At 40.7% G+C, this 22,815-nt stretch overlaps 1 protein-coding gene across 8 annotated transcripts in view; it reads left to right on the top strand.

Annotated features, from left to right (window-relative positions):
* Positions 1 to 2,184: 2,184 nt before the first annotated feature.
* Positions 2,185 to 22,815, top strand: part of ANXA5 (annexin A5) — a 29,978-nt gene continuing 9,347 nt past the window's right edge. For 4 of the 8 annotated variants that reach the window (XR_012435047.1, XR_012435046.1, XM_045392828.3 and 1 more), the window contains exons 1-8: positions 2,185 to 2,314; positions 2,547 to 2,590; positions 13,331 to 13,415; positions 15,057 to 15,151; positions 16,340 to 16,453; positions 18,049 to 18,139; positions 21,627 to 21,706; positions 22,172 to 22,228. Coding sequence is in view for 5 of the 8 variants with exons in the window: in XM_045392828.3 (XP_045248763.1) it covers positions 2,582 to 2,590; positions 13,331 to 13,415; positions 15,057 to 15,151; positions 16,340 to 16,453; positions 18,049 to 18,139; positions 21,627 to 21,706; positions 22,172 to 22,228 (531 nt within the window). In the remaining 3 variants the exon portion in view is untranslated. Of the gene's footprint in view, positions 2,315 to 2,546; positions 2,591 to 4,109; positions 4,195 to 13,330; positions 13,416 to 15,056; positions 15,152 to 16,339; positions 16,454 to 18,048; positions 18,140 to 21,626; positions 21,707 to 22,171; positions 22,229 to 22,815 lie in introns of all 8 variants that reach the window. The other 4 variants (XM_074040382.1, XM_065545431.2, XR_012435048.1 and 1 more) reach the window with 2 other exon arrangements.

Raw genomic sequence — 22,815 nt, 5'->3', positions numbered from 1 at the left:
TGGATGTGGGTGAGAAAAAAGAATGCTCTAGGCAAGATTAAAGGTCCTGCTGTTGGTGCAGGGCAGAGAGAGAGTAGAAAAGCTGGAGCAATAGAGACAGATGCTCAGAAAAGGGCTGCCTTCAGATATATTAATACCTGTAAAGAAAGCCCGGGGGAGGTGCTGACTTGGGGACAGCCTGAGGCTGAGTAGACAGCTGGGCTGGTGGAGAGGAGGCTCCCAGAGGAAAGGCAAGCTGCCACTGGGGTGGGGGTGATGGGGTTGGCAAGCTCCACAAATTTTGCAATTTTGCCTCCTTTTCCAGAGAACAACCACTCTTTTGTGACTTTGTCAGGGCTGGAATAAGCATGTGGTTCACACGTGAAAGCGAATGAGAAGTTCTATACAAAGAACCACATTTGCTGTCCATTTAATTTATTCTTCCTCATTCTCAAAGAAGACTAGATCCCTATCTCTTACCCTTAACCTCCACGTTGAGAAGCACTTTGCACTTCCCATTCCAGCATATGTCTAAAACACTGCATCTAGTGTCGCAAACTTGTCCTATTTTCACCTCTGCCCTGGCACTTTCCCTCCCCATAGCAGTAAGTCTGAGAAGGTCACTGTGTCTTCTACTTTTCCTTTTCCAGCATGTGGAGACAAAAGTGATTATACCCTGGACGCTAATCCGCCGTGTTGACCTTTAATAACCCCAGTCCCATGAATACCTGTTGATTCCTAGGATTTTTTTTTTTTTTTTTACTGTCCTTAGCATAAGAACATGTCAACCTTGATGCTATTGCCCACATTGTAGGCTATAACGCATAAGGCATTCTCACCTGATCTGGAGGGCTGCCTTTAATTGTCTTGCAGAGCAGTATACTCTCTCTTTACGATATATAAGGCCAGGGTTGGGGGAGTAACAGTGCAGAAATTTATCTGCTTGCTGCCGCCCAAGGTCACGCTTCTGTCTATGATATCCTCCAATAACACACCTATTACCGACAGACTGGATTTGTCTGCCTTGTTCTTTGGTTTCTTGGCTTCTTCGCATTTGGGGGCTCCTTTGCATATAAAGCCCTTTCACAGAACACAGCACCATGCTAGTACAATACGCTGTAGATTCTCCCTCCCTCCCCGTCTCTCTCATATGCTCATATATTTTATGTTGAACCAATATGAGGCATGGCTTAAATTTAAGTCATATTAAAGTTCTAGGCTAGTTTTGAAAACAGAAACTGATTTGAAGCAGAGGCTTTGAAATACCCCACATATGCTACTAGAAGGCTGTACATTTAAGAGAGGGCCATCTAGGAAGCAATCATATGCATTAAAAACAACAAAACAACAACAACAATAACAACAACAACAAAACAGGCCGGGCGCGGTGGCTCACGCCTGTAATCCCAGCACTTTGGGAGGCCGAGGCGGGTGGATCACAATGTCAGGGGTTCCAGACCAGCCTGACCAACATGGTGAAACCTCGTTTCTACTAAAAATACAAAAATTAGCTGCGCGTGGTGGCGGACGCCTGTAATCCCAGCTACTCAGGAGGCTGAGGCACAAGAATTACTTGAACCCGGGAGGCAGAGGTTGCAGTGAGCCGAGATCGCGCCACTGCACTCTCGCCTGGCGACAGAGTGAGGCTCTGTCTCAAAAAACAAAACAAAACATAACAAAACAAAAACAACAAAACAAAACAGAAACAAAAACAACTGGGGAAACGGCCCTCCCTTCAGGTTTTTTCTATCCCATTTACAAAGGCGCGCTGCCCTTAGCTGCGATGATTTTGTCTCGCCTCCAAAAAGACGCCCATGCACTGCTCTGTCGAGCACCCAAGTGAGGCTACGATTCCTACGGTCACAGAAGGCAGGGAGGCTCAAGCACCTCCAAAACCCTGAGTCCTGGACAGCTCCCCACGCCCTTCCCTCGGGGCGAAGACAAGACTGTCCCCGGGGCCCTCGGGGGAGCGGCCGCCCCTTCTTGGTTCCAGCAGCACTGCGGCCGCGCCCCACCCAGGCCCGCGAGAGCCGCGGGACAGTCCACGCCGCTGGCCACCGACTGGGACTAGCCGCGATCCACGCAGGCGCGCTGAGGCCGTGGCAGGGGCGGGCCGGGCTGGCGCGGCCTGCCTGCGGTTGAGTCCCTGGCGGGGGTGGGCCGGGCCAAGCGGGGCAGGGCCGGGGCGGGGCCGCTGGCGTTTCCGTTGCTTGGATCAGTCTCGGTGCAGCTGCCGGATCCTTCGGCGTCCTCATCCCGGCGTTGCCCCGCGTACCGTCGCCTGGCGCTCCGCCGCTTTCCCGGTGGTTCGGGGCACTTGGGTCCCACAGTCTGGGTGAGTGGCCGCAGCACGGGGAGGGGGCTCCCTCTGGAGAGGGGAGCGGGGTCGCAGGGCACTGGGTTCGCGCGGATGTTCGGCCGAGAGCTGTCCTGGTAGCTGCGAGAGGGCGGGTCGGCCCCGTGGCGGGGCCCTCAGGGCTGTCTTAGCGCCTCCCCGCGGACCTGCGCTTGGGGAGGGCGCAAGTTGCGAGTGGCGCGCTAAGCTCGAGGTCTCTTCTGTTTTGCAGTCCTGCTTCACCTTCCCCTGGCCTGACTCGTCGCCATGGCACAGGTAAGGCCGTGAGCCCCCTACCGCGCTGGATTTACCCACAACTTTGTATGCTGCGACGAGGGACTTTTAGGATTTGTCTGAAGGCCAAAAAGTTTAGGAGGAAACGGAACCTGCTTTGGGGACATCGCTTCCACCTTTCTTGTTCCCTCTTTGCTTCCCCGCCCCCTTTCCTGTGTCCCGGTTCTCCTCGCTGAGCGCCCTCCGGAACCAGCACCGACGCCGCCAAGCTGCCTTCGCGCGCAGCAGCTGGTGACGTGGCCGGATTTGTGTGCACTCCCTTTTCATGAGTGAATGTGTAAAAGTGGGCCTTCCTCAAAATCCAGAGAGTCGCTCAAATTAGAACCAGAGCAAGAACAGCTCATCGTGGTCATGTGAGGCGAACGCATTCTCCCTCCCTCCTTGACTTCCTTTATTTTTTTTCCGCAAAGTTTTCTGTATTTTAATACTATGATGGAGCATTGGCTTTTTCCAGTTGCTCAGCCCAGTTTTACTAAAATAAACTGTAGGTTGTGGGCTCTGATTTTTTTTTCTTTTTTAATGCAAAAGATTAAACACAAGCGCTGTTTTTCTTAAGCAGTGAACTCGTGGAACGAATTCTCAATTGAATTTGCCTTGGGACTTGGGACTGTTTCAGAAATTGATAATCTACTGCAGGCTTTCTTTACTGTTTTTTTTTTTTTTGAGAGGGACTCTCACTCTGTCGCCCAGGCTGGAGTCCAGTGATTTAGTGATCTCGCTTACTACAACCTCTGCCTTCAGGGTTCAAGCAATTCTCGTGTCTCAGCCTCCCAAGTAGCTGGGATTACAGGCGCCCCGCCACGCCCGGCTAATTTTTGTATTTTTAGTAGAGACGGAGTTTCACCATGTTGGCCAGGCTGGTCTCAAACTCCTTGCCTCAAGTGATCCTCCCGCCTCGGCGGGATTACAGTCCTGAGTCACTGCGCCTGGCTTCTTTACTGTTATTAATGTTTATCAAAAATGTAGGAAAGAGAAGATAGTTTAAGGTCTTTAAATATTGACCATGTTATACAGTCTTTTGTGAATAAGATATCAGGGCTTAAAAACTCCAAATTGATTTCACAGATCTTGTTAATCTAACTGGCTTGTCAGAGTCCAGATGGTTTTTTTTAAACAAGTGTTTTAACTGCTAAAACAATGTTCTCTCTTATTTATAGTTCACTTTTTATCAGATTGACTTACCAAAATTGAATAAGGTTTCTTGGTCCTTTCCAAGTGAAAATGGGAGGATTAAGATGAGTTGGTTACTTTAGTAAACTTATACAGTGACCCCATTCTTACCTCCTCTTTGCACTTAAATGTTACAGTAAAACAGTTCTCATATTACTTCAAGTGGAAAGTTTGGTTTAGGTTCTTCTCCATAGAAAGGATACTTTTATGTGGAATTAATTTTCCTTTCCTGAGGGATATTTTTCCTATCTTGATATGCTGGTGTGGTGATGTACATGAAGATTTAACAAGCACGGAATAATAATTCCCTCTATCTTTGCTCATTTGGCAGTTTCTTGAATCTCTTGTAAGTTCCCCCGTGATGTCTGAGGGTCCATCAATTCCTTTTCATCATGTAGACTGTTTACCCAAATAGTGTAAGTGAACATATTTTCCAGTTGTGGACATTAATTTTAATAATTTCAAAGAATGATTAGTATCATAAAGGTCATGTGTATACAAAACCTAGAATGGTGGTTTGCATATAAGATTATGTACCTGAGCCCTATGACAGTATAACACCAAGACTGTTTCTATCAAAACTACAGTTTTTACTCATCATAAAACTTACAAGTAATGTTTTAAAAAATATACACAGTGTTAAATTTTGCTCTAGTTTTGTTACTAGTTATTCTTGGAAATCATGAAAGTAAAACATTTTGTTAAAATATTTAGTATTGGCCAGGCACGGTGGCTCATGCCTATAATTCCAGCACTTTGGGAGGCCGAGGCACGCGGATCACCAGGTCAGGAGTTCGAGACTAGCCTGACCAACATGGTGAAACCCCATCTCTTCTAAAAATACAAAAATTAGCCAGGCATGGTGATGCACACCTGTAAGTCCAGCTACTTGGGAGGAGGCTGAGGCAGAAGAATCACTTGAACCCGGGAGGCGGAGGTTGCAGTGAGCTGAGATCGTGCCATTGCACTCCAGCCTGGGCAACAGAGTAAGACTACGTCTCAAAGAAAAAAAAAGTTTAGTATTAAAGTTGGGTGCAGCATCTGAGCAGTAAGAATGTCATGAAGGCAAAATTAGGCTACGTAATTGTTCATTAGAAACTTCATGAACATCAGAATTATCTCTATGATACATGTTTAAGTTACAAGGTTTGAGCAGAAATATTTTCGTTTGGTTTAAAATTATTATTATAATTTTAAAAAGCCCTGTGCCAAGCAAGCAGGATAAACATAAATAAATAAATTTGAGATGAAGCTCATTCCAAGAGGAGCTGACTAGATATTGATTGCATCTTTTCATGCCATTCATTTTTCAAGTCAAGTCTCTCTGGAGCTAATGTTCACTCTTGGGATGTTAGATCAGGGTTACCTGTTGTCCATGGCCTGTGCTGCTCCTGTTGGTCTCTCTCAGTTCCTTATCTGTTTAACTCTTAAGTTCATTTTGGCTACTGAGAAAGAACTAGATCCAAAACTACTTGGCTGCTTTGCAAGCCACTGAGCAATTCACTGGCATTCAGCAAACCCTAATTTCCTTATCTAATATCCAGTTCTCCTTAGAAAGCCTACATAGGTGATCAAGCTAGTTAGAGGCAGGCAGTCTGGCTTTCTTCTTTTAATGACTTAGAAGTTCAAAATGGTAGAAATATAACAATGCTTTTACAGCATAGATTCATTCCTGAAATACGTTTTATTCATATATCCTTCATACTATTCTAAAATTTCACAAATGCATCTGTTTTTTAAAAATTAGGGCTCCTAAGACCTTTGCTTTAAGTACTTCTTAGACCCAGTCTTTCAGTGTAGTAATTTACATAATATGTAAACAATTGATTAATTGCAAGAAATTATACTCCTGGCTTCATTTCTTTGGACGCTAGTTTTTTTTTTCCCCCCCCCCGAGATGGAGTCTCGCTTTGTTGTCCAGGCTGGAGCGCAGTGGCATGATCTCAGCTCACTGCAACCTCTGCTTCCTGCGTTCAAGTGATTCTCCTGCCTCAGCCTCCCGAGTAGCTGGGATTACAGGCATGTGCCACCATGCCTGGCTAATTTTTGTATTTTTAGTAGAGGCAGAGTTTCACTTTTGGGCAGGCTAGTCTCGAACTCCTGACCTCAAGTGATCCGTATGCCTCGGCCTCCCGAAGTGCTGGGATTACAAGCATGAGCCACTACGCCCGGCCGGACACTAGTTCTTAACTGTTCTCTTTTTCATCAGTGCATACATTCATGAATGTATGAGGCTTTTGCACTTTGACTATGTGCCAAGTATTGTTAAACATGAGCGCAATGGGAAATGGATCTAAGATTTATTGATATAATAGATGCATTGCCAAGTCTCGTGTGTGCATTATTTAGTCCTCATAACATAGTTTTGGAAATAGGTATTACTATTTTTGTTTCACAGCAGGGGAAATTGAGGTTACTTAGCTGGCATTCTTTGTATGGGACAAAGGAGGGAAGCCATTATACTGAGAGGCAACAACAGCAAATAAATACTTAGGGGTATGAAAGAGTTTAGCATGATGGAATGAAACTGCAGTGAGGTGGGGAAATTAAGCCCTGTCTTGGAAAAGAATGCCAGATAGGTCGACAGGAGCCAGCACTAAAGATTATGAACCATTTTATAGGTAATAGAGAGCTATCAAAGAGTTGCAGGTTGAGGTGTGCCACTGTCAGATTTATATTGAACAAAGCTCACCCTGGGGCCAGTGTGATGGGTGCATTTCTGGAAGATGCAAAGGCAGGGTGGTGGAGTGGGGGTTGAGAGAGGGGAGAGGGAAGCTGAGTATTGGAAAACCACATAGGCTCTGTTGTGGTAATCCCAGTGAGACCTCAAAGGCTTAAAGTAGGCAGTGTCTCAGGTTTTAGATAGGAGGGGCCTGTCGGGGAGGGTGGGCAAATTTGGTACTTGAGTGGGGTGGTTGTTAACTGATAAAGGGTCACAGGACTGGCTTGCTTGACCATGGTTGATTGTGTGTTGGTGGTTTTTTTTTTTTTTGGAAAAAAAATGCACGTTTGAGGCAGGGAAGAAACAGTAGAGGATATGTTGAATTTGAGTTTCTTAGAAAACACTTAGATGGCACTATCTAGTAAATAGTAAGGTATATATGATCTCTGAGTCCTCTAAATCCTCTTTTATTTCCGTAGGTTCTGTTTGTTTTTTGTTTTGTTTTGGTTTGAGACGGAGTCTCAACCTGTCACCCAGGCTGGAGTGCAGTGCCACTGTCTGGGCTCACTGCAACCTCTGCCTCCAGTGTTCAAGTGATCCTCCCACCTCAGCCTCCTGAATGAGTAGCTGGGACCATAATGGGGTATGGCGGTGCCCGGCTAATTTTTGTATTTTTTGTAGAGACGGGGTTTATGCTAAGTTGCCCAGGCTGGTCTCAAACTCCTGACCTTACGTGCCCTGGTCTCCCAAAGTGCTGGGATTATAGGCGTGAGCCACAGCATCTGGCCAGATCCATTTGTTCATATATTATTTATCTCTTCCACTAAAAGAGATTTGAAGCTGATTTATTTCCTACCTTTGTCTAGGATCAGCCATGTTTATTAGATTTGTGCCCGTTATTTAGATACAAAAGGAAATGAAATTGTGAATCTGTATACACTCTTCTCTAATATGAGAAATCTATACCCGTGATTGTTTCTGAAGTGCCAGTGTGAATGAATTGGTTATTGATAGAACTTTTCAAATGTTATTCATGGAATGCCCAATGGAACGGTTTGGCAAAATAGCACACTCTCCTCTGACCTCCAGTGTGAACTCAGTGTGGCCAGTGCCACCTGCTCACTTTAACTCACTCAAGACATCACTGGAGTTATTCTTGGGCAACTTGTAGGAGCACACAATTTAACTTTCCATTTTATTGGTGTTTGCCAAGGGAAGTCATTCTTACACTGGTAAAGAGACACAACATTAAACACAGAGCATTAAAGAAATACACAACAAAAATTTAAATCATTTTACAAAGCTTTACTGTGTTATCAAAACCTTCTTTTCTACCACGATGCAAACAACTTAGTCTGTTCTCCAGTGATGTTTTTTTCTCCCTTGCATTTGGTTTTAAGAAACAGGTCAGAGGTAGTAGGATGGTTAGACAAATGGAAAGAAGCAAAAACAAGTAAGAAGGAGCATGAAAAGGAAAGGAAATTACACAAAAGTAAGCAATAGACCAGTTCGAGTTTAACGCTTTGAAGTGTAACATTCACTTTTTCTGAGTTGGGATTAGAGCAAGGGTTAGGATTGGGGGTTGAGAGCATGTCTCTGACCTCTGATGTGTTTGTACTCCTCAGTCTTCTTGGAGATCCTAATTTTTTCCCTGATACTTATTTTACTTTGCAGCTCAAAGCATAATCAGGTCACACTGACATTTCCCTCTTTTATGCTCTTATTTTTTTCATAGTACAGTGATAAACAATTTATTTTCTCATTAGTGGGAACTATTATTGCAGGAAATATTAACGGGCCCCTAGTACATACATAAGGTAGGGCCCTGGTGTACATACATGGAGTTGGGAGGCAATTGTCTTCCCAGCTTCCTGTTTTTTGGCATGGCTCCAAGGTCTTTGGAAACCTGAGGCTCAGTAGAACCACCCTTAAAAATCACTGCATAGCGGCTTAGCAGTTGCTCAGCTTGTGGTTTGCTTCATGATTTCCAGCTCCTAATTAATATTATGTGGAATGCCGGCATGGCGGGCGGGGTGGGGGGCGGGTATTTGAGTAAATATTGATTACATGGAACTGGAGAACAAAGAGAGTTTAGTCCTTTTCTGTGTCTTCAGGAAAGCTTTATTTAAAATGTTCCAGACAGGTGAATACTTTCTCATCTTTAAACTTGAAATTGTTATTTATGTCTAAGTTCTGTGTCTAGAAAAGCAACCCTTCCCTTGTTGTTTGGTTGGTTTTATTCATTTTATTTTGGCATACCTAGTCTTTGCGGGTAAAGAACTTTTTCATTTAGAGGAAAAAAAAGCCAACACAATTATAGACCTAAAGAATGGATATTTTCAAAGGTGAGAATTAAAAGAGTGAATTGTATATTTTGGCCAAGTATTATCTAAGAATATATTATAATTCTCTTCCTAAGGCATTGGTGGCAGCAGATAAAGGGAATTGAGGATGAACTGAGGATGGGTGAATGGGTGAGGGAACAGTGCCTACTTAAGAGTTGGCATTAATCTGGGTAAAGTGTGGGGACTCCAGGAAACAGGGGAAGCCCTCTTGAATGAGTCATTTGAAGTCACATTTGCAGACAGTTTTGTGTGGGCAGCGATGGGGTTTGGGCAGGATGTCCAAACAAGGGTTCTGCCCTTCTGACTCATTTCTCTGATTCACATCTGGTCTCTTAATACCGCTACGTGGCTTTGGCATCCTTGGTGGGTGACTCTGATTGTATGGAATGTAGCAAAAGTGTTTCACAATTTCTAGAAAGCTCTCAAAAAGAGGACCAGCAGTTGTTCCTTCATACTTAGTAGGTAAGATTTTTAGATGCTTTTCTTCCATTCATCTTTCACCCAATTTCCTTCAGTCTCTGGTGTCAGATACCTTTTTTCTTTAGGCAGATCCCTCATGTCTCTTCTGTTTCTAACTTCTCCCTGTTTTTAACCTGTCTCTCCAGAAGTTTCTTCATAGCCTATAAACCGGATCAAGCCTTTTTTTTTTTTCTTAACTGTGTTTTTAAAGGCCTGGTTTGCAAACTGTTGTTTTATTGAGATGGTCTTTCCCTTAATTCATTCCTGAGTGTCCTATAGCCAGACGATTAAACGTCACCAAAGACCTCCTAGTTACCAAATCCAGTGGACCCTTTCAGTCTTAGCTCTTCCTTGACTTCCAGTGGTGTTGGACACTGCCTCCTCTTTCTTTCCTCTTGGAACATTTGTCTCCTTCAGCTTCTATGCCATCACCCTCCTTGGATTTTCTTCTTGTCTTTGGGAGGGCAGTGTAGCTTCATGGGTAAGAGCCCAGGAGTCAAGGTCCTGTGGCTTCAAGTCCCATCTCTGCTACTTGCTGTTTGATGGTCACTTGGGTGACTCATTTGCTAAAACCTTTCTGAGCCAGTATGTTTCTTTGTCTGTAAGATGGGATTTCCCTGAGATGATCTGTGTGAAGCTCTGTGCATGGTGCCTGGTGCATTGCTGCACTCAGCAGATACTAGCTGCCACTCTGATTGTAGGTCACCTTCCCTTTCTTTCTCCTCTGGCTCTTTCCACCCCATTAATATTGTCTTGTGTGGTGGCCTCCTCCAGCTACTACCCGCGTATGCTGACAGCTCACAAGCCTACTGTGGAAAAATGCAAAGCCAGCCATCCTTTTTCTCATCCAAAAAACAGAATCATCCTAAATAGTTCCTGTCTACTCGGGGCCTGTTTCTGTCCCTGCCTTTGTTTAGATCTTCCTTTCCTTCTTTGTGTTGTTAGTTTCTAAGCAGTCTTCTTGTCACTCTTGCACAGTCCATTCCATCGTGTCCACTGCTGCCAGAGGCATATTGCTGTGGAGAGTTGACATTGTTCTTCCCTGCCTGAGTGTCCTCCAGTGGCTTCCTGTTGACTACAGGATGAAGTCTGCACATTTTAGCATGGCTTTTATGCCCTTCCCCTCCCTTCACTGCGACCTTTCCCTTGTTTTTCTTTCAACCTTACTGCTTGTTGAAATATTTAACTCTTTATCCAAAGTACCAGATTGGCCTGGCAAATTCACAGGCAACTTTCAAGAGTCGTTGAAATTTTTTTCCTGAATTTTTTCTCTTTTCACACTTCCCAATATAGTTCTCTCAAATGTGCTCACATTGCCCTAATCCAGCCTCTGTGTGTACATATTCTGCTGCACTTGATTAGTTATATGCCTGTCATTTCATACTTAACTTGAGGGATCCTGACTCTTAAGTAGTAGTTAGTATAATACTTTGGACGTGGGAGGCATTCAAAAGATGGTGAGTCAATGAGTAAAAAGACAGGTGAACTGCAAGAGGCGTTCAGTCCTAAGTTCTCACATTAAGAAAACTTGTGGAGTTTTTTCAGTTTTACAATGATATTGATCAATTTGAAGTGATCTCATTAAAGAGAAGCTGTAACTTGATCTGAGAGAAAGAATTTTCCTAACCCAGACTAATTTTGAAGCATCATCTTCTCAAATCTTACAGATTTTTCTTCTGAACTATAACTCCTTTTATGAAGTTGTCAGTATTCAACCATTCAGTTTCATATGGATTAAGATATAGAATGAATGGCAGGGCATCTATTGGTCTTTATGTGTCTGTGCTCCTTAGATGGGGTGGAAATGGAGACTAGCCTGGCTGTGGGTGGATTTCCCTCTTGGTGGAGTGAACAGCTCTGGCTTAGTTTCATAACCTCTCCACGAGACAAGTGGGAGAGAGGCTCCCCTTCCCCTTTTCCTAGTTGGCCACAGTCCCTTGTTTAGCTGAGGCACAGAGGGAGTGAAAGCTGCTACCAGTGGTGCTTTCAACAACCTGGGGCTGGGACATCAACCTGAAAATACCTCTTTTTCTCTTGAATTGTATTCTTTTGGCCTCATGATCATACCACTTGACTTTGGAGTTAAGGTCATGTGGGGCTTCATGAGGTCAGGTTTTCTCATAAGTTCTCTCATAGCTGACCCTGTTCAGAGGAAAGAACAGTGTGTTTTCTCTTCTTGAACTAGAGTAAGGATGACTGTTGAAGAAAAAGTTATTCTGATGGTAAGGAAGGCCTCAGTCAAGAATATTACAATGTAAGTCATGTAGAGAGATTAGGTTCAACTCTGAATACAGGGAAGACAGCTGGGGATTTATAGCTAACAAGCAGAGTGAGGTCAGTGGATGGAAAGTTACTAAGACGAAACATCAAGTTAGGGGGACTTAATAGGATTCTAAACTGACTTAATAGGATTCTTGCTGAAGGCAGGCCAGGATGATCAGATGTGGGGGGAGGGGGATGAAGAAATTGATCAGATATACAGGTTGCCTTAGTTCATCGGGCTGCTGTAATGGAATACTATAGACTGGGTGGCTTATAAAGAAAGAAATTCATTTCTCAAAGCTTTGGTGACTGGAAGTCTCAGGGTGCCAGCATGTTGGGTGTGGTGAGGGCTGTCTTCTAGACATTATTGTAGCCTCATATGACAGAGCAGAGAGAAGCAAGCTCTCTCCGGATTCTTACACGGATGCTGATCTCATTTTGGGGGCCCTGCTTTTGTGACTTCATCTAATTCTAATTATCTCGCAAAAGCTCTACCTCCTATTTACCATCATGTGGTGGGGTAGGGTTTCAACATATGAATTTTGAGGGGACACAGATATTCACTTTATAGCAGAGGGTGATCCGATTCCAAAAGTAGGGGTATCCTCCTTAAACTGACTTAGCAAGCTTCTTGCTAGGCAGGCAAAGGAGGCCCAGCGACAAGGATGAGTTGAGAAGAGGGCTCAAGGGAGCCTTTCAAAGTGTGGCCAAAGGGAGAGTCTTTGTCGCGATCTCCTGGATCCATGAGTGCCACTTTTTCAGGAAGCCTAATTTAGTGCCACTACAGAGAGAAGGCCACTGAACTGATCTTTGACACTATGTCCTGGGGAAGTTCTTCACCATGGCTGTCTCTCTGTTGTCATCTTTTAAAATTTGACTAGTATTAGGTTATTGTTGGCATATGCAACAATCGGAGGCTAAGGTGGAAAAGAAACTTTCCTCCTTTTTGGTGACTGTGCTTTTGTGCATTTATAATAAGACATGTGAGATTGTAAACCAGGCTAGCTTTCCTTTTAGCTGTTTGTTTCTCAGTTTAGATGATACGTAAGCAGGAGTTTTGAGGGAATGCAAAAACATTTACCAGTCAAGTAAATTCTGTAAGCCTCCATTTAGCGTAAGATAAACATTTATGGCTCAGTATTAGTAAAGCCTTCTGACTCTAAGGATCTAATGATATCACTAACTTTTTTTGAAACATGAAGATATTTTGGTTATTAAAAGCAGTGTGTATATATGATAAAGTAATGTGTAACAGGAAGCTTTATGAAGAATATCTTCCAATACACCTTTATAAAGTTCTAAATTCAAAGATTTGTATTCCTCTGACACATGAACGATCATTTCAGGCTTTGCTGGGTTATCATAAAGTCCCTAAGTAAGTATACAAAAACAGGACTTAGATGAAAAGGCATGTAACAAGAGCATTGCTTAGAATTGAGTACTCAGGACAGGGTATTAAGATTTAATGCGGGCTTAATATGCTTGTAGATCAAAATGGTGTGAGACTTAATGGGAAGGGAACCTGCAAAGAAGTGCCCTCTGTGAACCAGGAGGTGTTGGTGGGGTGTGGTCACAGAGAAGAGAGAGCCAGCCTTCCCACTGATGGTATTACAGGTGGTCAGGATAGCTTCTGTGCTGAATTGGTCCTGCCAATCCCCATTGTAAATGCTTCACTTCCCAGTTCAAAAGAGGTCACAAATCTTATCAAATGGCAAATTCATTTAATGACTGAATGTGATATATGGCAAGCGGCTTCCTGTTTGTATTATTTACTTTGTCATATTAGTCATGACATGAATAATACCACTGTGTTTCCTGAATTAGGTTCTTAGAGGCACTGTGACGGACTTCCCTGGATTTGATGAGCGGGCTGATGCAGAAACTCTTCGGAAGGCCATGAAAGGCCTGGGTAAATTTAGCTTCCTCTTTCTAAAGCAAATGTGATATTTGTTTTTCCAAACAAGTCATTAATTACAGTAAGAATAATTTTAGAATATTTTGATCTGAAATCTGTAGGAGAAGAGACATGTTATGATAACAAAATAATACTATAAACCAAGAGTGTCCAATCTTTTGGCTTCTCTGGGCCACATTGGAAGAATTGTCTTGGGCCACACATAAAATACACTAATACTAACGATAGCTGATGAGCTAAAAAAAAAAAAAAAAAAAAAAAATTCGCAAAAAAATTTCATAATGTTTTAAGAAAGTTTATGAATTTGTGTTGGGCTGCATTCAGAGCTGTCCTGGGCCACATGTGGCTTGCAGGCCGTGGGTTGGACAAGCTTGCTATAAACCATCCCTAATATTCAGTTTCTAGAACTGAACAGGCAGTTTAATTCAGCCTCTGTGCTTTTGAGCTTGTCACCCTCACCTGTGTGGTAGAGGCCGGAGTCGATGAGGCAGCCATCCCTGCAGGTGAGCAGCTGTGCAGCTCTGTTCCCAATCAGATATCCCATTCTCATTCTGCTAGTCTCTTCTCTTTCCCCAGCCTCTTTGCTAGTCATTTAACCTCTCTTCTCAAGGATTTCCATGTGTCACTGATCTCCTGTGCTCAGGCTCCTTTTTTACTATTATTCATGTGCTTTCTGGCCCTGCAAGTCCTTCCATTGCATCCAGCCCACCTTTTCAGACTCATCTCCCATTACTGCTTAATGTGTTCTCAGACCCAGCCATGCTGGCTTATCTGCTGTTTATGAAAGCCCTGTATTTCCCCACTGCTGAGCTTTTCTCTCATTCTAAAAGCTGTCCTTCCTTTTGTCACTGCCTTTCACAATCCTTCCATCCTTTGAGACTTGTGGGTGTCACCTTCTCCCCGAAGCATTCTCCAAGACTCCCTTCCACCTCCTATCAGCTGGGAGACCCTTCTTTGAGTCCCATTTGACACTTAGATCTCTCCTGAGGCACTTGTCACATTTTGCCTTAGCTCACAATTATTTGTGTGTTTTTATATTTCTACCTTAAATTGTAATTTGAAACCAGAGTCTCTTTCTCTTCTCTCAATCCCCTGTAACACCCAGCACATTGTGCCTCGTGGATAGCTGTTATTTGAGTATCTGTTGCATGAAAAACTAGGTGTACTAAGTTTTGTAAAAGGCAGGAGTATTTTTCCATCTACTTTCCAATATGTTGGGAATAGGGGGTAGAATATATTGGAAACATACCATTTTATATGTAGTAAATTTTAAATAAACTTTAATAAAACATTTATATATATGTAGTGTTTGTGTGTGTGTGTATATACACACACATATATATACACATATATATACACACACACACATATATATATATATTTTTTTTCTAAGAGATGGGGGTCTCACTATGTTGACAAGGCGGGTCTTGAACTCCTGGCCTCAAGCAATCCTCCCATCTTGGCCTCCCAAAGAGCTAGGATTACAGGTGTGAGCCACTGCGCCGGCCATAAAATATATTTTATATTCGCATAGGGAGAGGCAAGGAAATAAGGTGACTGGGAAGTGGGTTGCCAAGATCATTGGGAGAGTATGCATGTAGGAGCCAAAATGTAATTGTTAACCATAAATTGCAGGCACGGATGAGGAGAGCATCCTGACTCTGTTGACATCCCGAAGTAACGCTCAGCGCCAGGAAATCTCTGCGGCTTTTAAGACTCTGTTTGGCAGGGTAAGACCACACTTCATCCCAAGAGAGAATGGGAGAACAGCTATCAGTTATAAGACTAGTTTGGAATATACTGATATTCTTTTGTAAGCCTCATTTATTTTGTGATTCCGACTTCCCTACTTCTGTTTCTCTTCCACTCTCGTCTAAATTATCAGCTCTTGGGATACAGTGCTCACCCAGCTTATCCTCACATAATTGTTTTTCCTTGCCTAATGCTGTCAAGGTGCCAAAAGATCCTGTAGTGAGAACTGTCCCTCTTCTTTTCCTCTGTGCTTCCCACTCACGTTCACATGGATGTCTTACTATTTGTTTTCTAGGTGTAAGCCTGTATTAAAGTATGTTTTGTTTTAACACGGTCACAGTCTTGGTTCCTTTTGTCATGATTTTAACTCATGGATTTTTAATTAGTTGATTTAAATGCTTTTATTTGACTAACAATTCAAAAAAAATTATTTGAATTATTTAAATGAATTATTTGAATTATTTAAATTTAAATGAATTAGTGCATGCATGAAAAACTTAAATATAGCCTTCTTAGTCTGAAAACATATATCAATTAAGAAAACAAATGCAAAGCAAAAAAGGAAGTATTCTAAACACCCATTTTTAGTTGTGTGGTATGCTGAAACTTATAGCTAGGAAGTACTGGGTTTTTTTCATAATTACATAATTTTTTCATAATTACATACACAGTTTCCCCATAGGAAAAGATATCACCCAGTGATCAGGAGTCATAATAATGACTATAATCTATTATGTATTTGAATGTTGTTAGATATTGAGAGAAAAAAATTATTATGTTTGGGTATAAGAGACTAAATGTCCTTTGTAAATTTCATTATATGATTATTTTTTGGAATTTAAAAAAAGATGTTTCTCAGAATAATATTTTTAAAGTACAATAGTTTTAGTCTACTTTTAAAGGTATTCATTTTTTTTTCAAGTTAAGAAAAACATCTTTTAGAAACAAATATCTTGACATGTAAGTGGGTTTGCCTTAGTTTAAGATTTTGATCACAGGTTAAAAGTATGTTATTCAAGGTTATGGGGTTTTGTTTAGCTCATGGGCCTTCTACTTGGAGATGGCAACATAAAGAATTCATTAGAGCAAAGGGCTGTCATTCATATTTAAGAAGAATCTTATTACAATTTCTGCTGGTTAACAAATTTGTATTTTCTGTGGGTTAGGATCTTCTGGATGACCTGAAATCAGAACTAACTGGAAAATTTGAAAAATTAATTGTGGCTCTGATGAAACCCTCTCGGCTTTATGATGCTTATGAACTGAAACATGCCTTGAAGGTAAAAAGGATGAGTGAAAGGAACATTCTTGTCATAAATAGTATTATTTTGTTTTGGTAATCACTTCCTCTTATTTGTTATATTTAAAACATTTTATCTGATTATTTCAGTGAGAGTTGCTTGGAAGACAAAAGTGGGAGGCAATAAGCAGTAAAGGAGGGAGAAAATTACAAGTGTGTCATTTCATCTTTTTGTAGATTTAAACTCAATAATACTGGGCTACTTAAAATTTTAATATTTTTATAGATTTTTGTATTTTATTTTCATGCCTGTCTTCTGATTTTGAGGATGTTTAAAAAATATTACAGATGAGCTATTTTGTCTTTTTAAATGGAAAATTGCCTGATTAGGGAACAATAATATTGCTCATCATTTTAGGTTAAAAGGTAAAGCGTCAGAGAGAATTTTCATGATAAATATTTTCTCATACTCTTTCCTTCTTTCCTGCCCCTCTAAATGCTAAAATGAAGTAGCTGGTAAACTTGCTGTAATTTCAGTTGCAGCGAAAACTAAATGTGTATTCCCTTGACTGGTGATTGGAATGTTGTATGACGGTATTGACACATTTGTTTAGGCTCATGGGACAGGAAGTAGTTCAGTTGTTAGCTGTTAGATTTTGAATGGGCACACTGAAATTTAACAAGGAAATAATGTTTCTCAGGGATTCTTACTGATGGAGTGGAGAGGAGAAGCGTCATCCTGATAGGAGCTGGTTTGTGCTCAGTCTCTTCATTTTCCTATGGTGATTCTTTTGGAATAAACAAAAATCTTAGGTTATTGAGAAAAGTACTTTTTTTGCTAAGTGCTTCTGAAATGTCAGCAGTAGTTGAAATTCTGCCAGAGAATGAACTCTAGGTTTTTCAGTGCTTGATTTTTGGCAAAGTTAGAAATATAAAGAGAATAAGGCTTAAATATACTATCTTTTTAAAAAAATTAAGTTCAGCTGTATTGTTGCATCTCTTAGTTTAATGATGTAGATGTGATTTTTAAAAGCAGAAAAAGGAAAGCCAGCTAAAATGATTTTTCAAAAATCCAGAAAGCAACTCCCAATTCCCTATATACTGTTCTATTCCTAATAATTAAGCAATGCTATATTTATTGTTACCTTTGATGTAGAATTTTCCTGTGACTGCACAGCACTTAACTTGGGGGCCAGGGGTTTATCTTTTGAGGTGCATATTGTTTAAGTATCAGTGCTCTTCCGTGTACATTTATGCAAAATTTTCATTTTTACTCTTTCAGTTTTAAAAAATTACTTCAATTTTCATTAAAATGTTTTACTTTTAAACTAGAATTAGGTGATCAAATTAAAAGTTACAAATTTATGTAACTGGTTATGTATATGTACACATATATACACACATGCACATGAGAAACATTGTTTTCCATTAGACAAAAAGAATAAAATGGTCTTTGGAGAGAAAATCATTTAACATTTGTTATTTCTGTAACTAATAGAACTCATATACAAAGAAATCCATGTTACACTGGATAATATTTATATAACTGTGCAATTTGGGTAACATCTATTCTGGGAAAATAACTTTCTTTCAAATCTTATTGACATATTTTCTCTATTAAAAATCTCCAAACAGGGAGCTGGAACAGATGAAAAAGTACTGACAGAAATTATTGCTTCAAGGACACCTGAAGAACTAAGAGCCATCAAAGAAGTTTATGAAGAAGGTAAATGTTTGTGAGTTATATTTTGACTTCACCTCCACTGTTACTTCCTTCATTTCTCTGATTTGAATGCAGTCCTTTGTAGGTATGGGAGGCAGGCAGTAAATGATGGTTGAATGAATGAATGAATGAATGACCTGCAATTCAAGCTATTTTTTTCCTTCACTAAGGAAAAGACTGTCTTGTTATCCTCTTCTATTTTAACATTTTATAAGAAGCTGCTGCTGAAGATGGAGTTTACTTTTGCATAGGATTTGCAATTAGTGTAGGGATATACAGGTTGTCTTTATGTTAACATTAAGGTAAAAATGGTTTTTCCTCTTTTAAAAATATTTAGCTTTATGTTAGCAAAATTTAGGAGTTATATAAAAAGTACTTTTGGAACTTTGGAAGAGAAACCTAAACCCTTTCCCATGTCAGAGTTGATAAAGTACATTTGAGTAAATGTATGTTGTCTTAGTTAATGGCAATGCTTGAATAAAATATTCTGCATTTTGATTTTTCTTTTTAGTATGCCTTTTTCATGAACAGAAATCTGCATTTCAGCCTGAAATATGTCCCATGAATAGAATCAAGAAAATGAAATAAAAAGTAGAGGTAGAGAGTCCTTTCCTTACCAGATTTCTTGTAGCCAGCTCTTTCTCCTGCCTGATTGAGGAGGGTCAGACTATCCAGTTTCTCAGCTTAGTCAACAGACTCCAAGCCTAGTGTCTTTTGCTAGGGACTGTATCTTGCCATTAGTTTGCTAATCTTAGAAATGGCTTTGTTGGCCGGGCGCGGTGGCTCAAGCCTGTAATCCCAGCACTTTGGGAGGCCGAGGCGGGTGGGTCACGAGGTCAGGAGATCGAGACTATCCTGGCTAACATGGTGAAACCCCGTCTCTACTAAAAATACAAAAAACTAGCCGGGCGTGGTGGTGGGCGCCTGTAGTCTCAGCTACTTGGGAGGCTGAGGCGGGAGAATGGCGTGAACCCGGGAGGCGGAGCTTGCAGTGAGCCGAGATCACGCCACTGCACTCCAGCCTGGGAGACACAGCGAGACTCCGTCTCAAAAAAAAAAAAAAAAAAAAAAAGAAATGGCTTTGTTAACCCACCAAGTCAAAACAGTGTGATAGTTTAGAGCAACTGTATAATTACCTTTCTAAAGGGCTGAATCTCTCTTTCCTGCTTCTCTTTTTAAAGGCAGTAAGTTCCCAACCACTAAGGCAGAAGTGATACATGTATCTCAACTTTGAACTTTATTTGATGTACTATTCAAATATCTCTTTCTGGGGATGTTGACCTTGATGAGAACCTTTGTGCTACTGGATTACAAATGGTGTGCTCAAAGGGGGTAATAACTGTGGTCTGTCTTACTCAGCTGTGTAATTGAGCACTGGCTGTGTGTCTGGCAGTGTGCTAGTTGTCATGAGTGACAAAAGGTGCGCATAACCCAGCTCCTGTCCTCAGGCAGTTTGCATGCAGTCTCCTCAGGGGTGACATGACAGAATGACTGCAATATTTAAAGGATAGGAAAATTCAAACTAAAGTAAAATACCAATAACATTAAATGCAAAAATGCATTCAGAAGAGAGAGGTCATCATAGCTTTGGATGTTAGGGAGGCTTCATGGTGCAAATCACACATGCAGCAGAGTTTCAAGACTAGGTGAGTTTACAAAGTGTCCATTGACAGATGAATAGATAAAGAATACACACACACACACACACAAACACAGACACACACACACGGGAATACTATTCAGTCTTAAAGAGGTGAAATCCTGTCATTTCAACATCATGGATAAATGTGGAGGACATAATGCAAAGTGAAATAAGCTAGGCACAAGGCATAAGCTATGCATGATCTCACTTCTTATGTTGAATCTAAAAAAATTGAACTCATAGAAACAGATAGTAAAACAGTGTTTGCTAGGGTGTAGGGGCGGGGTGAATGGGAGAAAGGACTGGTGAAATATTGGTCAAAGCATACACAATTTTAGTTAGGCAGGATGAGTAAGTTCTGGGGATCTCATGTACAGCATGGTGACTATGGTGAAAGTATAACTGTATTATGTGCTTGAAATTTGTGAATAGAGTATATTTTAAATGTCCTCACCACACACACAAAAATATAGACTATATGAAGTGATGGATATGCTGATTAGCTTGATCGTGGTAATCATTTCACAGTGTACACATATATCAAAACATCATGGTGTATACCTTAAATATCTACAGTTCTTATTTGTCCATCATAACTCAATAAAGCTGGGAAAAAAAGACGGTGCATTTTGAGTAGGTAGAAAAGGTATTTTTGGTGAGGTACTGCCTGTCTTTAATGGCATGGAGACTGGACTGTGGAGAGTATATTGAGGGATGGAGAGGGCCTGGCTGCCGTGGAGGATGTGTGCATGTCCATTGTGGGAGGTAAATGGAACAAGCGAGGTTAGGCTCAGATAGAGATGGTTTTGCATGACTGGATTAGGAATTTGGACTTAATTCAAAGGTACTGTAAATTCCTGAATGGGCAGTGGAGTGCTGAAGGAACAATTGAGGGAGGAAGGAGATTTGAATAGAAAGGCTAATTGGACAGTTATGTGTATGGGAGGTAAGCTAGGTATTTAGGAATTATGGCCCAACCTAGGTTAGTGAGAGGTGTGAGGAGGATAAATCAGGGACAGGAGAAGCATGTGATAGGGTTTAATGGTTAATATATACAGGTATTGGCATAGAAGAAAGAATTAAAGATTCCTACAAGGTTTTGTATTTGGGTAACTGGTTGAAATAAATGCATAACTCTTCTGGGCCTTTTAAAATAGAAGTTTCAGGCTTTTAAAGTTCGTTTGCTTTCACATAATAATTAAATATTTAAATACCTTAGAGTAAGGCCTCCTTTCCTTTAATAGCAACTGTTTGAGAGTAGTGAGAAAGACTTGTAGACTCTTGTAGATCCCAATTCTCCGCTTTTATATGGCCTTACATTGAGCAGCTGGAAATAGAGGTGGGAGGGGGGCGTACTTTAAAATATCATTGCTGTCTCTCAGAGTTAACTTTATTTCTGCAGAGGAAAAATACCTTATTGGGGGAGTGATGGCCATGCCCAAAGAAATAAATCCCAGAATATTAGAGGATGGAAGACATTTGGAAGCTAACCATGTAAAAGATTAGAAAGAAAGCAAAACAGAATTTAAGGTTATGATTGATTGTGTTTTGGAGACTTTCCAGTACCATCATGTGTCTCTAGACTAATGACTACATTGGTCGAGAGAATTTCTAAATGGCTGAGTCTTGATTTAAGTTTGAATTGAGTGCCTTTGGGAGCTTTAATTCATTTTTGTCCAACCACTCACTGAAAGCATTTGCTGAGAGCATTCAGAGATGGAATAGAGGGAATTTATGTTAACCAAATATAATATTTCTTCTTTTATGTCGCTTTCATTTGATTAATGGGGCAAGATTATTTTTCTAGTTGAATGAAGATGTAAATCAGTATGAATTATTTTGTTGCAGAATATGGCTCAAGCCTGGAAGATGACGTGGTGGGGGACACTTCAGGGTACTACCAGCGGATGTTGGTGGTTCTCCTTCAGGTATTGGGTGGAGATGAATTACAGTTTTATTAAAAAGCCTGAAGTTGGACTGGGCTGAATCTAGTTAAGTAAGGTCACTTAAAATTCTTTTAATAATTTGTGGTACTTGCTGATTCTTACTGCGATGATTCTGGCTGTATGTTGCTTGTGCTTGTTAGTGTTTCAGAATATCTGGTCTAAATTCTTAACAGCTGACTCATACATTTGTTTTAGATAGTAGTATCTTGTTCCTTTCACAGAATGATAGCAGTATCTTGTTCTTTCATAGAATTTAAAATCAGGAGGGTCATTATTGGTTTTGGACAGGCTGTGTGATGATAATGTGAAATAGTGCAGGATTGATCTTAATAAAAGCATATTATTCCTAGAGAAAGAGCTTTATTGAATAACCATCAGGTGGAACCATTTTTCCTTTTGAATGAGAATGCTCTACAGTTCAATAATGTGACATATTACCTCTCACAGGCTAACAGAGACCCTGATGCTGGAATTGATGAAGCTCAAGTTGAACAAGATGCTCAGGTGAGTGATGCCCAGGATATGATGACTTTATTATGTTGTAGAAATGAAGAAGTAATTCATGGTAATGAAAAAATCACAATGTATGTTATAATAGCTGCTAGTGATAATCTTGTTAATGGGTTCTTCACATAGCATAAGACCTATGTAAGTAGTTTTTTCTTATTCTGAACTGGTCATCAAAATATTTTACCTTAAAGCTGAAATGAAATAAAATAAATTACATAGTGAGTTCCAACTAGACATGGTTTTTTTTGTTTTGTGATTATTGAACATTCACAAAATAGAGAATTTTACAAAAAACAGGTGTTATTAATTCCACTGCCAGTTATGCAGTGAGTCTCTTAGCAGAAGATAAAGAAGAAAGAATAAAGTATTTAACAGTAAGTGGTGTTTAATTATATAAGAGATGACAAGTTATTTTGGTATTAGGAAATTTCTCTGCATTTGCTTTGACAGAATTTTAAGTAGAATTGGTCTTCTGTCAGCTGCTTTTTAGTGACTCCAAATGAAAATTTCCTCTTAAGTGACTTTTAATCCCCTATAAAGTCTCAGTCTGGTTAATAAAACAGTTATTAAAGTATAGGAAA

Source organism: Macaca fascicularis, chromosome 5, assembly GCF_037993035.2.
Source record: "Macaca fascicularis isolate 582-1 chromosome 5, T2T-MFA8v1.1".
NCBI lineage: Eukaryota > Metazoa > Chordata > Mammalia > Primates > Cercopithecidae > Macaca > Macaca fascicularis.
This window is presented reverse-complemented; position numbering and strand designations above follow the sequence as displayed.